Raw genomic sequence first — 13,175 nt, forward strand, 5'->3', positions numbered from 1 at the left:
GGAAAGGCGGATAACACAATCACCAATGTGTAATTTCATCAGGCAGCTTCCGAAGAGGAAGTGCAAGAGGATGTATTTGCATTCAGCGAAGCATAATGAAAATAAATGAGTCATCGTCTCACAATGGTCATAAATAGGCAGCAGAAAAATAATGCAATGTGCACGATTAAAGAAAAGATTAAAACTGGGAGGAAATAGGTTAAGGGAAACACAATAGGCTGCAGATTGTCGTTCAATGCTGGTGGAGCTCAGCGTGGTCTTTTTCAGGTCTGACCCTTCTTCAAGGGGGAAAAAATCAGAAAAGGCAGGATGGGTCAGAAAGTCTCCGAATTCAAACAGATGGAGGGAGGCATCCAGACCAACAAAAGGTGTGAATTGGATGTGTCATTGACCATGTCTGTGCAAATGGAGACAGGGAAAGGAGAGATGCCAAAGTCAGGGGAAGGGAAGGTAGGATTTAACGAAAGCCAGAGATTGGAGAGACTGGACCCAGACTGGGAGATAGCTTTGTTGAGCATCTCACCTCTGGCCGCCTCAATTGCTTGGATCTCCCAGGGGCCACTCATTTCAATTCCCTGTTCCATTCCCTTGCCAGCATGTCTGTACATGGTCTCAGGCACTGCCGGAGTGAGACCATCCGTAAATTGGATGAACAACATCTCATCTTCTGACTGGGCACCCTCCAACCAGATGGCATTAATATCAACTTTTCTGATTTTTCCATGAAGAAAGGCTGAGGCCCAAAACGTCAGCAATATAGATTAAGAATAGGTAAAGAATAGGAAAAGACCGAGCCAATGGAGAATAACGTGTAAACATGTGAAATTTGCTATTCTTGGAAGGAAAATGATGAAATATTGCACAGATCTAGGCAATCCAGGTAAGAAGCTGACATGTAATACAGTAATTTTTTAAAAAAAGGATGGTTAGCAGAATATTATGAAGCAATATGAAGTGAATTAACAACAAAAATGGGGTTATTGCATCATTTATAAAAGGCATGGGTCTGATACTGGACCTCCTGCAGTTTGCATACAGATCCAACGGATGATGCTCTCACCCACCTGGAAAATAAGGTCTCATATGTTCAAATGCTGTTTATTTGACCAGTTCAGCATTCAACACAATCATACCACAGTACCTGATAAGGAAGTTAAACCAATTGGCTCCAAACACCTCCCTCTGCAATTGGATTCTCAACTTCCTGTCAAGGAAACCTCAGGCAGTCCGGATCGGTAACAGCATTTCCAAGACCATCACTCTGAGCATAGGGGGCCCCCCAGAACTACCTGCTTCGTCCACTGCTGTTCACTTTGCTGACCCACGATTGTACAGCCAAACACAACTCGAACCACATCATCAAGTTCACTGATGACATGACACGCCTTATTAGTAAGAATGAGAGTCAGCGTACAGAGGTGAGGTGCAGAGCCAACAATCTGTATCTGAACATTAATAAAACAAAATAGTTGTCGACTTCAGGAGGATCTGGGGTGACCACGCTTCCCTGCGCATTGATGTCTTGACCTTTGAGGTTGTCAAGAGTATCAAGTTCCTTGGGGTGCACCTGGCGGAGAATCTCACCTGCTCCCTTAACACCAGCTCCATACCCAAGAAAGCCCAGCAGCGCCTCAACTTCCTGCGAAGGCTGAGGAAAGTTCATCTCCCACCCTCCATCCTCACTACATTTTACAGAGGATGTATTGAGAGCATCCCGTGCAACTGCATCACCCCATCCCTGGGTTGGAAGCTGTACCACCTCGGACCACTAGACCTGCAGAGGATAGTAAAGTCAGCGGAAAAGATCATTGGGGAACTTCATCCTACCATGAAGGACATCTACACCACTCGATGCAGGCGAAAGGCAATAAACATTGTGAAAGACTTCACATATCCCTCACAAAAACTGTTCTCTCTTCTACCATCTGGTAGGAGGTACTGTAGCTCTCGGGCCTTACGTTCAGATTGGGGAATAGTTTTTTCCCCTAAGCCATCAGGCTGCTGAATTCCCAGAACATATGTAAATAATGTACTGTCTATTACAGTATATGTCTTAATATTTTAATATTTCCATGTGTTTAACTTCTAACTTATATTTATGTAAATATGCTCTATGGCCCTGGAGAAACAATATCTCATCTTCACCGTGTGAGCATGGTATGAATGATAAATAAAGGTGCCAACTTGATATTTGGCCATATGAGACCGTAATTGGAGAACATCTTACAGTAATAGTCCCAATATTTAAGAGTAGGCTTTTAATGTTTTGGATGCAGTTCTGAGGTTTACTCAACCAATGCTTGTGAGAGGAAAGGGTAGATAGACTAGGTTTGAATCCACGTAAATTTAGAAGAAGAGAAAAGGGCTGGTCTGAAGCACATTGTTACTGAGTGAAAATTGATATAATTTTGTGGGAGAATCTAGAATGGTTTATCACCATTTTAAAATAAGGGTTATACCATTTAAGGCAGAGATAAAATGAAATTTCTCTCAGGTGATCATGTGTCTGGAAGTATTTACCTTAGAAGGAAATGGAAGCAGAATATTTCAACATTTTTAAAGCAAAGGAGCATAGAACGGTGAAAAGATTACCGGGGTAAGTGTGTATTTACTCTATAAGCTGGCCCGCCCCCTGAACCTGTGACACCTCCCTCCCAGAAATCCCCAGAAAGGCTATTACGCCCAAACTTCTCCCTCATTGCCTGCCTTGGAACCAAGCCAGCAACATGTGAGATGTGTTGATGTCTTAAGGTTATCAAAGCCTATTAATCACAACTCTCTGTCTAATGTGGTTGATTGACAGTGCTACGATATAATCACCTTATATTTTTGGGCCATGGACCAGGCAATACGGGCAGATAAACTGGTCACCGACCCTAAAGATCCGGAGGCCTTCATCAAATTCGATCAATGGCTGCACTGCCTCAACGCTTTCCTGAGACCCAACGACATGCAGAGTGAGGAAGACAATCGAGATCTACTCTTTGCTCAAGTCGGCCACTGAGTCTTCAAGATGATAAGAGACTGCACTACTTACTCAGCCACAATGGAGCTCCCACAGAAGTAGTATTGGACCCCGAGGAACGTCATCTATGCTAAATTCCTCCTGGGCAGTCTTAGACAAGCGCCTGGTAAGTCAGTTGAGCACATTCAGGTCCTGTGGAAGCTGGGGTGAGCCTGCAACTGCCAAGAAGTCTCTGCTGCTGCCCATCTAGAAGGCCTGATATGCAATGCATGTGTGGCTGGATTCAAGTCTGACCACATCAGACAGAGACTCCTGGAAAAGGGCAAAGCCTTCAAGAAGTAGTCAACCTGGCTAAGGTGCTCGAGACAGCACAGCTGAACATGGAGATCTTCTCCTTGGGGAACACGGCAGCCACATAGGGAGCTCGGACGTCGCCATCTTGGGACACGGGGTCCCAGGTCACCACTGCTACTGTCGAGCACTGAAGTGCTACTTCTGTGGATATGCAAAGCATCCCCGAAAGAGCTGCCCAGCTCGAAACGCTATGTGGTCTACCTGTAGGAAGAAGGGACACTATGGGAAAGTATGTAGGTCCCAAACTTCCTCCAGCAGTGCAGCTGGCAGCCACCACCATCTTGAACTACACCACTTCTGGCTTCACCTCTGGAGTCACTTCCAGTTGTGGGAAACAGCTCGGCAGGGCCATGGGCATGGCAAACTGGACAGCACCATTTCCAGCGGCACTTCTGGTGGTGAGGAGCAGCACCACATGCAAGGCATGGGGCAGCCATCTTGGCAGGTGCCCCCGAACAAACCACAGCGACCTGCCAGCAACCAGACATTGGCCTCCATTACCCTGGATCAGGACAGCCCACATCAACTGGCCAGGGCCATGATGAACCTCGAGGTAAATGGTCATGTTACAAACTGCTTATTTGATATAGGAAGCAGTGCTACTCCCTTGCGGTAACCTTGGCACAATGTAAAATCTTCCTGGCCTCCAAATCCCACTCAGCTGAGATCCATGACTGCTGCACTTTGTCATTGACTGTGGGGGGCACGGTGTATAAGAAAATTCCATATCATGCCACAGCTCTGTGCACTGGGACTGGACTTCCAGTTCCAGCTAAAGAGCCTCCAAATGCCCTTCACAGTCCGCAACTGCAAATTCTTAAACCACCCCTTCCAAACACAACCTGTGGTCTCTCTACTCTCTGGGTCCAACTGCTGCCCCTGTTTGAGAACCTCACCCCCAAGTTCAAGCTGGTCACCAGCTTGTGATGCAGCCCCGAGGACAGAGCCTTCATCAAAGAAGAAGACAAATGGCTTCTGGCAGAGGGGATCATAGAACCTGGAGGGCACAGATGGTGGTGGTTAAGAGTGGAGAGAAACACCGCATGGTCATTGACTACATTCAGACCATAAACGTTTTACCCAGCTGGATGCCTACCCACTCCCCTACATCACCAACATGGGAAACGAGATCGCCCAGTTCCGGATCTTCTCAAATGTTGACCTCAAGTCGGCTTACCACCAACTACCAATCCATCCAGTGAACCGCCTGCACACTGTCTTGGAAGCAGACGGCTGCCTCTACCACTTTCTCCAAGTCCCTTTTGAGGTCTCTGTCTTCCAGAGGGATATGGATTGAACCAAATAGTGGATGACTATGGACTGAAGGCCATATTTCCTTACCTGGACAATGTGACCATCAGCAGGATCATGACACAAACCTGCAGAAATTTCTCCAGACAGCCAACAGCATCCACCTAACTTATAACCAAAAGAAGTGTATGTTCAGTACTTCACGGGTGGCCATCCCGAGTTGCGTGTTGGAAAATGGTGTCATTGGGCCTGACCCTGACCGCAAGTGCCCCCTGCTGGAGCTCTCATTGCCCCATATCCTTAAGGCCCTGAAAAGGAGCTTGGGCTTTTCTTATTACACCCAGTGGGTCCTGAATTGTGTGGACAAAGCTCACCCCCTGGTGAAATCTACCACCTTTCCTGTCGGCAGAAGCCTAAACCCTCCAACACCCTGAACCTTGGCACTCAGCTATCAAAAAGGAGGCCCAGGCCGGTGGAAGCTGTGTGCCAGTGGAAGCATTACCTGGCCAGAGAACCGTTCACCTTGCTGACTGAACAACGTGCAGATGCTTTTATGTTCAAACAGTGGGAAAAAATTAAGAACAAGATCCCAAGGTGGAGAATTGAGCTATCCACCTACAACTACGAGATCTTGTACTGGCCCAGGAAGCTGAATGAGCCTCCCGATGCCCTGTACCAGGGCACATGCTCCAATGCGCAGTTGGACTGCCTCCAAGCCCTCCACAACAGCATCTGCCATCCCGGGGTCACCAGGCTTTACCATTTCGTTAGAGCCCGTAACCTCCCTTACTCAGTTGAGGATATCAGAAAGCTGACACAGAGCTTCCTGGTCTGTGCCAAGTGTAATTCTAGCGTCCAGACAAAACCCACCTGATCAAAGCCACCTGACCTTTTGAGTGGCTGAGCATGGATTTCTAAGGCCCCCTTCTGTCCACCAACAGGAACATATACTTCCTGAATATCATTGATGAATACTCCCGCTTCCCCTTCACCATCCCCTGCCCAGACATGACCACAGCCACAGTCATAAAGGCAGTGCATAGCATATTCGCTTTGTTTGGATACCCCTGCTATATCCATAGCAACTGGGGATCCTCGTTTATGAGAGAGGAGCTGCACCAGTATATGCTGGCCAAGGGCATAGCCACAAGCAGGACCATGAGCTATAACTCCTGAGGGAACAGCCAGATAGAAAGGGAGAACCTCACCGTCTGGAAGATAATCCCCCTAGCCCTCAGGTCAAAAGGCTTACCCATCTCCCAGTGGCAAGTTATCCTCTTTGAGGTGCTCCAAGCCACCAAGTCCCTCCTCTATCCCAATACTAATGCGACCCTGCACGAAAGACTCTTTTCCTTCCCCAGGAAGTTGGCGTCGGGAACCACACTGGCTGATGACCCCTTGGCCCGTACTGCTCTAGAGGTATATCAGATGCCACAAGACTGACCCTCTGGTCAAGAAGGTCCACACTAACCCCTAATTTGCTTATGTGGAGTACCAGGATGGCCAGCAGGACATGAGGGGTCTCCTGGCACATGCAGAGAGCCCCTCGACCAACCAATGAACATCCTCTCCCTGGCCATCCAACCCCACTAATTGTACCTGACACAGCCCCTCAATCCCAGACCGAGCAACCCACCTCAGCCACCGGAGGCACAGCCTGTCGCAAAAAACACCGCCTGGGAACCAGCAGCTGTGCCACAGCAAACCTTATGATGGTCGCAACAACAGATGAGACCACCAGACAGGCTGAACCTGTAACGAACATTGACTCACTTCACCCTACTGAACTTTGTTTCAAAAGAAGGGGTAAATGTGGTGCAACCACTATATGTAGGTATTGTATGAGCTGGCCCACCCCTGAACCTGTGACTCCTCCCTCCTGGAAATCCCCATAAAGGCTGTTACTCTCAAACTCCTCCCTCTGTACCTGCCTTGGAACTGGACCAGCAATATGTGAGATATTAATCACAACTCTTTGTCTAATGTGGTTGATCGATAACATTACATTAAGTTAGGAATGCTGAGGTGAGGTGAAGAGGGGGAGAGGTGGTTGGAAATCAGGTATTCTGAAATAAAAGGAAGTAACAAACCACATTATATGTATGTATTTGGTTGGTTTTATTCTGATTTTGTTCCTAATTTCCTTTCATAGGGTTCATGCTATGAAATTTCAATATGCACTGGCAGTAAAAGGAAACATATCTGATACATCCCCTAAACACTTCCACATTCAGCAAGTAAACTGCTTGAAATTTGACATTTCCCCCAGAGGTTCATTTTGAGTGAATAAGGAAATGTCCAGAAGCAAACCATGGTCGTCAGATCAACCAAAGCAGTTGCTCAAGTTTGGAGGCAAAATATGAAATAAAAACCTAATTTTGGAAAATTACATCCACGGAGGGAAAAAAAGACTAATAGATACTAGTAGTGAAACACGAAAGTCTGCAGACTCCGTAACTGAAGTAAAAACACAATGCTGGAGAAACTACATAAAGGACACCGTTTGACCTGCTGAGTCTCTCCAGCATTATGTTTTTATTAATAGATATTAAATGGCTTGCTGGATATTTTGAATTTTATATTGAATATTCTTATAAAATTATACAGACGCATGTAACGTCTTTTTTTAGACCTGATATATTTACTAAATAAATGCCCGATTCATGTTTTCTTTCCAAGAACTGCTGTGTTCCTTTATTTACCAGTCGACTGCAGAGACGCCTGAGAAATGCTGCTTTATCCGCCAGTCTCAAACATGGCCGACGGCTATTTGCAGTGCTCGAGTCAAGGCAACAGTATCCAGGCAACGAGCGCTGGTGCTGCTTAGCAACATCAAACATTGATACTGAATCCCCTCCCTTGCGCTGCATTGATGGGTCAACCGGCCCGACAGACAGTCGGGTGAAACTGTTGATTGACGCATGAGCACGTCAATCAAACTGCAACGATGCAGTTCGGTGGGAAATAATCCGCCTCAACTCTTGCTCCACGACGCGTTCCTGCGGGACGCAGGAATATCCTCGGAGTTCTGATCGATCCCACTGGCTTAGTTTATGTAAATATTTATTTTATAACTAAACATATCTGTGATGCTATAAATGTCTTCTACTTGAAAAAAGGTGGTTGCTTCGATATTTTTAATAAATTACATTTTCACTCTTGTTCTCCGTCTTTTTCTATCTGAATAAGATAAAACAAAGAGTCAATGTTTTCTAATTTAATTCCCTGGTTCCTTTTCCTGTTTCCTCTTTGTTACGGTTCTGTCGAGTATGTTCTTCTCTGTGGAATTTATTCAGTTCAGGCATGCAGTTCACCCTGAGACTCGCCCCGAAACTAAATGCTGTACTTTGATGGTGTGTAAAGTTTTACTGAGCAGGTAAGGATGGCAGCTTTCCTTCCAAGAGCGATGTGAGTGAACCGGTGGTGTTTTCATTCCTTTGGTAGTTGCAGGACAGAGATCAATGGAACAGTTTGGTAGTTTCATATTTACATTAAATTAATTACTTAATGTTGCAGTAAAATTGAAACTCTTATCTCTAAATCAATTGTCCAGGCCCATTAACCACCATGCTTTGTGCCATGTTATTAAACAGACAGATCAGCAGAAGACAAAGCCTACTGAAACAAGATGTGAAAAATCATACTTGTGCATCAACATCAATAATCTCAGGACATCTACTTTAGAATTATTGAAGCATTTCTTTTTAAAGTATGGTCATTATTGAAAGCATGACAGCCACTTTGCACAAATAAAGCTCTCATAAACAAATTTATAATTATTAGATTAGTAATTGTTGAAAAACAGACTTTCGCCTGGATACTTACGAGAACTATTTCTCTTCAAATAGATATAGGATCTTTATATTCACTTTGCATGGCAAAAAGATCTTGAGTTTAATATTAATATAAACATCAACACATCCATTTTCTGGTATACACCACTCCCTTTGAGCATTTGGGTAGTTTTTCATGTTCCAGTGACTGGCGAGGCAATGGAATACTCAACCTTCACATTCAGAAGGGCAAGAGCTTTGGATTTTGTTTAAACATGAGCATGTTGAATTTTTTGTGATTTATTAACTTAACAACCCCAGCTCCCAGTCAGATTTCCTCACTAATACTTTGCAGGTACTGGGCATTCCTGGGAAAATGCCACCTAAGAATAAAGGAAAAGCAAAGAAAGGGAAGAAGAAAGCAGCAGCAGGTAACGAGCGGAATAAATGACCACGCCATTCCTTCATCTTTCACACACACAAGCGCGCACACACCCCACCCACGCACACCCCCCCCCCCCCATACGCACATATGCAACCCCCCCCCACATGCACACATTCCAAAGTATTCATAAAAAGGTGGAGTAAAAAATGATCTGCTGGAGGAACTCGGTGTGTCAACCAGCATAAGTGAGAGAATTGTTGATGTTTTGTGTTGGAATCTTTCATCAAGAACAGTTCTGACTTGAAACGTCGACGACTCTTTTTCTCCCACAGATGCATTTATTGCATTCAAAATAAGGATTTATGGATATTTAAGGATTCAAAATATATGGAGACAGTACAGGAAAATACTTTTTGAGGAGGTTGATTTGCCCTTAATGGTAGAATGGGCTCAAGGTGCAATTAGCTGGATCCTGCTCTTGTTTCTGGTCTTATTCTGCTTCCTCTGTACCCACCAACAGTGTTACTATTAGGTTGGAACTACTGACCATTGATCTCTGTGTGAAATTGACCGTGGCCAGATCACAGAATGACCATGAGCCATCATAGGCAAGAAAAGAACTGGGTGGGGGGGGTGGGGGGAGAGGATGTATTACTAAGGTTAACAACAGTGCAGACTCTCAATGAATTCAAATTTGTTTCTTAAATAATGCGGAAAGTTCATTTGCCTCTAATCCCAACTGACAAACATTTTTCACAGTGCAAAATAATGTTATGGCGGATATGATCTGGGTTTAATACCCCACTGAAAATTGACTTCTCTAACCATCCAGCACTGTCTCAGAAATGCACAGGAGTATCAGTATAAACTATTGTCTTCAGATCTGAAGTGGGGTTTCCAGCATCAATCACTCTATTGATTTGAACTGTGAATAAGGTTGCATATAATTCTTATGTAGTTGAATAGCTGTTCCTCACTAATTGCAAATAAACCCTCAGATGAAGTCTCTGTGGGTGCCTAAGACCGATGGAATCAAAAGCCTGTGAAACCAGGACAGGAGGGGAGAGGATGTAATGAACTCCAACATATTTGTTGGAGTTGCAGTAATATCACTGAAAATGAACGTTTGTTCAAAATATAAAATGCTGGAAATATTCAGCAGGTCAGGCAGGATCTCTGGAGAGAGAAATAAAGTCAACATCTCAAATCATGTTCTTTGTCTGCCCCTAGACACTGCCTGACCTCCTGAATGTTCTAACATTTTTTTATTTCAGATTTCCATCATTTACAATATTTTGCATTTGGATGGCAAAGTCCAATCTTGTCGATGGAAGCTTGAGGATTTGAATTTAGTTTTAAATTAAAACTTGAAAATAAAATGTTAGAATTGGTAAATGAAAAAACCTTCTCACTGGTTCATTACTATTTAAAAGAAAAAAACAGACGAACGGTAAATGTGGAACCATGTGGAATTGTTTAAGCAAAGAGCATTGCAAGATTTGAAGCATTTACAACATAGGAATATTTTGGGAGGAGGTTTGTGGGTGTAGAAACACTAGTTTTGACCAGTAAGAGTGGGTTTTGTAAAAACACAGTGCTGGAGAAACTCAGCAGGTCAAACAGTCTATTTATGTAAGATAAAGTTACATAACCAGCGTTTCAGGCTTGAGCTCTTCATCAAGATATGACAAAATGTAGGCAGGCTCCCAAACAAAATGGTAGTTGGGGGGAGGGGGAGGAGCACAGGCCCATAGGCAGGAGGTAATAGGTGGGATAAGGGATGGAGGGCACACCAGCAAACTGGGGAGGAGGGATGGCTCTGGGAATGGAGAGGGAAAGGTTTGGAGAGCTGGAAGAAAGAATGGGATAAGGGAGGGAAAATAGGGAGTAGGCCAGCAGAAATGCAGAGAAGTGGATGTTAATGGCATCTGGTTGGAGAGAGCCCAGATGGATAATTAAGTGTTGATCCTACAATATGTTTTTGTATTGTAGACACATTAGCCTCTTTCACATTGGCAAACCGCTAAATTGGTGGTTCAATGAACCGTTTTAAAATACGGTTAGAGCTGTTCACACTGGAGCAATATTAACTGATTCTTTGTGCCCTTTCACATTCACCACCCAGCATCGCAGAACAAAGGGGCACCTATCCTTCAGCAGTGATGTGGACACTGGGCGAACCGGTATGCCAATTCAAAATGAATCAATGATGATACCACCTCCCCAGGCCATTCATCCCCAGGGCTATTTGACCTCTGCATGCCGGTTCTCAAGCATTCACACTGGCATGTTAACTGGTAGATTGATGGTTAATTACTGGGTTAAAGTGCCAGTGGTAAAGGGGCTTGTAATTCAGTCTCAGGAAATAATTGCTGTTTTGTAACTTGATCCTGGGACAGGCAAATGAGTCAATTTGGAAATGATGTGTGATTCTTAATCACAAAAATCTATTAATTCTCCTCTTTGTCTCTCTTTCTATATTTCGTTGTCCAAAACCTTTCTAACCCCTGGACTCTTTCCTTCCCACAACTATGACTGCTTCTCATGTCAAAGGAGACAATATTGAAGAAAAATATAAACGCACTGTACATCAAGTGGAATCACTCAAAGACCAGTTAGGTAAGCAAGAATAAAGTAGCATTTAAAATAAAGTTTGTCCTAAAATTTCAAATTGTTGAAGGAAAATAAATAAGGACCAGCAATTGCACAAAGTGACTGTCAGGGTCGCTCCTGACAGCTGTATGATTTTTTAAAAATAGCTCTATGTCAATGGTGTTACTGCTTTGCAAAGTTCAGGTTAAAAGCAGATACAAAACTCCAATAATCTAACATGTTTGGCACTTTGGTGTTGCTGGACTGTCAAATTTTTCAATCTCTTTGATTTTATTCTTATTATTCTAACAACTAATACACATAATATAATACACAATATTATAAAATTTCCAGTGAGCCGATAGATTTTGAGGGGCCACAGGAATGTGAGAATGACTCAATTGTGCTTCAGGGAGTGCAGGAAACATTGTCCATGAAGCACATGCCAAACTATTAGGTGTTCCACATAGCACACATCGAAACAGGCCCTTAAGCTAACAAAGTCTGCACTAACCATGTACCATCTATTTCTGAATTGTCCAATAGCATGCTGTCCCTCTGTTTTAGTGCTCTCTTCTTTTTTATCATGTTCACCAATACTTCTGATGGGGTTACAAAGGGTTCTGCATTCATGACTGCTGTGGTGTTTGTAGTATTATCACTGAACCATTTCCAGAAAAGTAGGCCATTAATCTGTGGCAGTGAGCTTGCCTTTCAGAAGAATGCCTCCAATCTCATTGAAATAGAGACAATTCTTCAGGGGCTTGACAGGACTGACGCAGGGAAATATTCCTGACTGGAATGTATAGAACAAAGTTCACAGTCTCAAATTAAAACTGACCCCTTGGTACTAAGATGGAAAAGGATTATTTCACCCAAAGTCTTGAAAATCTCTGAAAATCACTGTGAAAGCACAGTCACTGTGTGTATTTAAGAAAGAGATTGATTGATGTGTGTATATTAAATTAATCAGAGAACATGGATTTGGTGGAGAAACATGGTGGTGAGGTAAAAAATCAGCCATGAGATTTTTAATGCTGGAACATACATCATGGAACTAAATTGTTAATTTTCTTTTTTGTTTTTGAGATCTGGGCATTGCCCTCCCTCTTGAACTAACGTAGACATACTAGTCAAGGTGCTCCCATGGTGCTATTTGGGATGAGTTTCAGAATTTAAATTTTATTGTAGACACATTAGCCTCTTTCACATTGGCAAACCGCTAAATTGGTGGTTCAAAATTTTAGAAACCGATTCTGGCCATTTAAATCCGTGCCGCCAAATTACACCCAAATTAATGTACAACCCAGAACCCCATGGTACCTGCAGGAGGTGATGCCCCATTGCTTCCAGGTGAGAGAGATTATGAGTTTGTGCCGTCAGGGTAGCCAGAAGAAGTAACTAGACACTGTGATGAAGGGAATGAATATTGAGGGTTGTTGAAATGGGCCAAGTGCTGAACTTGAGAGTGTTGGCAATGCATTCATGGAGGCAAGTGGGCAGTATTCCATCAGAATCCTAACTCGTAGATGGTTGAAGACATGGTTCTGGTTTGCTAATGTAGCCATGGTATTTATGAATTTAGCTGAGTTCCTGTTTAATGATGGTCACCAGGATATTGAAGATGGGGGCTTGTTGATGCCAAGGCCATTGAATGTTATGGGCAAAGGTTGAATTCCCCTTTGCACCTCTGTGGTACAAATGTCACTTGCCACCTCTCAGCTCATGTTTGATGTTGTCTTGGTATATTACCCAGCAGGCACGGGCTACTTCATTTGAAGAGTTGTGAATGGAAATGAAGATTGTGCAATTGTAAGTGATCATCCCACTTCTGGCCTTCTGAAGGAAGGAAGCA

At 43.8% G+C, this 13,175-nt stretch overlaps 2 protein-coding genes across 3 annotated transcripts in view; one reads left to right on the plus strand and one right to left on the minus strand.

Annotated features, from left to right (window-relative positions):
- The window catches only part of cbl (Cbl proto-oncogene, E3 ubiquitin protein ligase), a 197,167-nt gene extending 191,583 nt beyond the window's left edge, over positions 1-5,584 (minus strand). Inside the window, exon 1 of one of the 2 annotated variants that reach the window (XM_069894666.1) lies at positions 5,441-5,584. The gene's annotated coding sequence lies outside the window, so the exon portion shown is untranslated. The remainder of the gene's footprint in view (positions 1-5,440) is intronic. The other variant, XM_069894665.1, reaches the window with a different exon arrangement.
- Positions 1-13,175, plus strand: part of drc12 (dynein regulatory complex subunit 12 homolog) — a 31,440-nt gene that overhangs the window by 283 nt on the left and 17,982 nt on the right. Inside the window, exons 2-3 of the mRNA XM_069894670.1 lie at positions 8,699-8,774; positions 11,282-11,347. Of these exons, the coding sequence (XP_069750771.1) occupies positions 8,699-8,774; positions 11,282-11,347 (142 nt within the window). The remainder of the gene's footprint in view (positions 1-8,698; positions 8,775-11,281; positions 11,348-13,175) is intronic.

This window comes from Narcine bancroftii, chromosome 8, assembly GCF_036971445.1.
Source record: "Narcine bancroftii isolate sNarBan1 chromosome 8, sNarBan1.hap1, whole genome shotgun sequence".
In the NCBI taxonomy this organism is placed as follows: Eukaryota; Metazoa; Chordata; class Chondrichthyes; order Torpediniformes; family Narcinidae; genus Narcine; species Narcine bancroftii.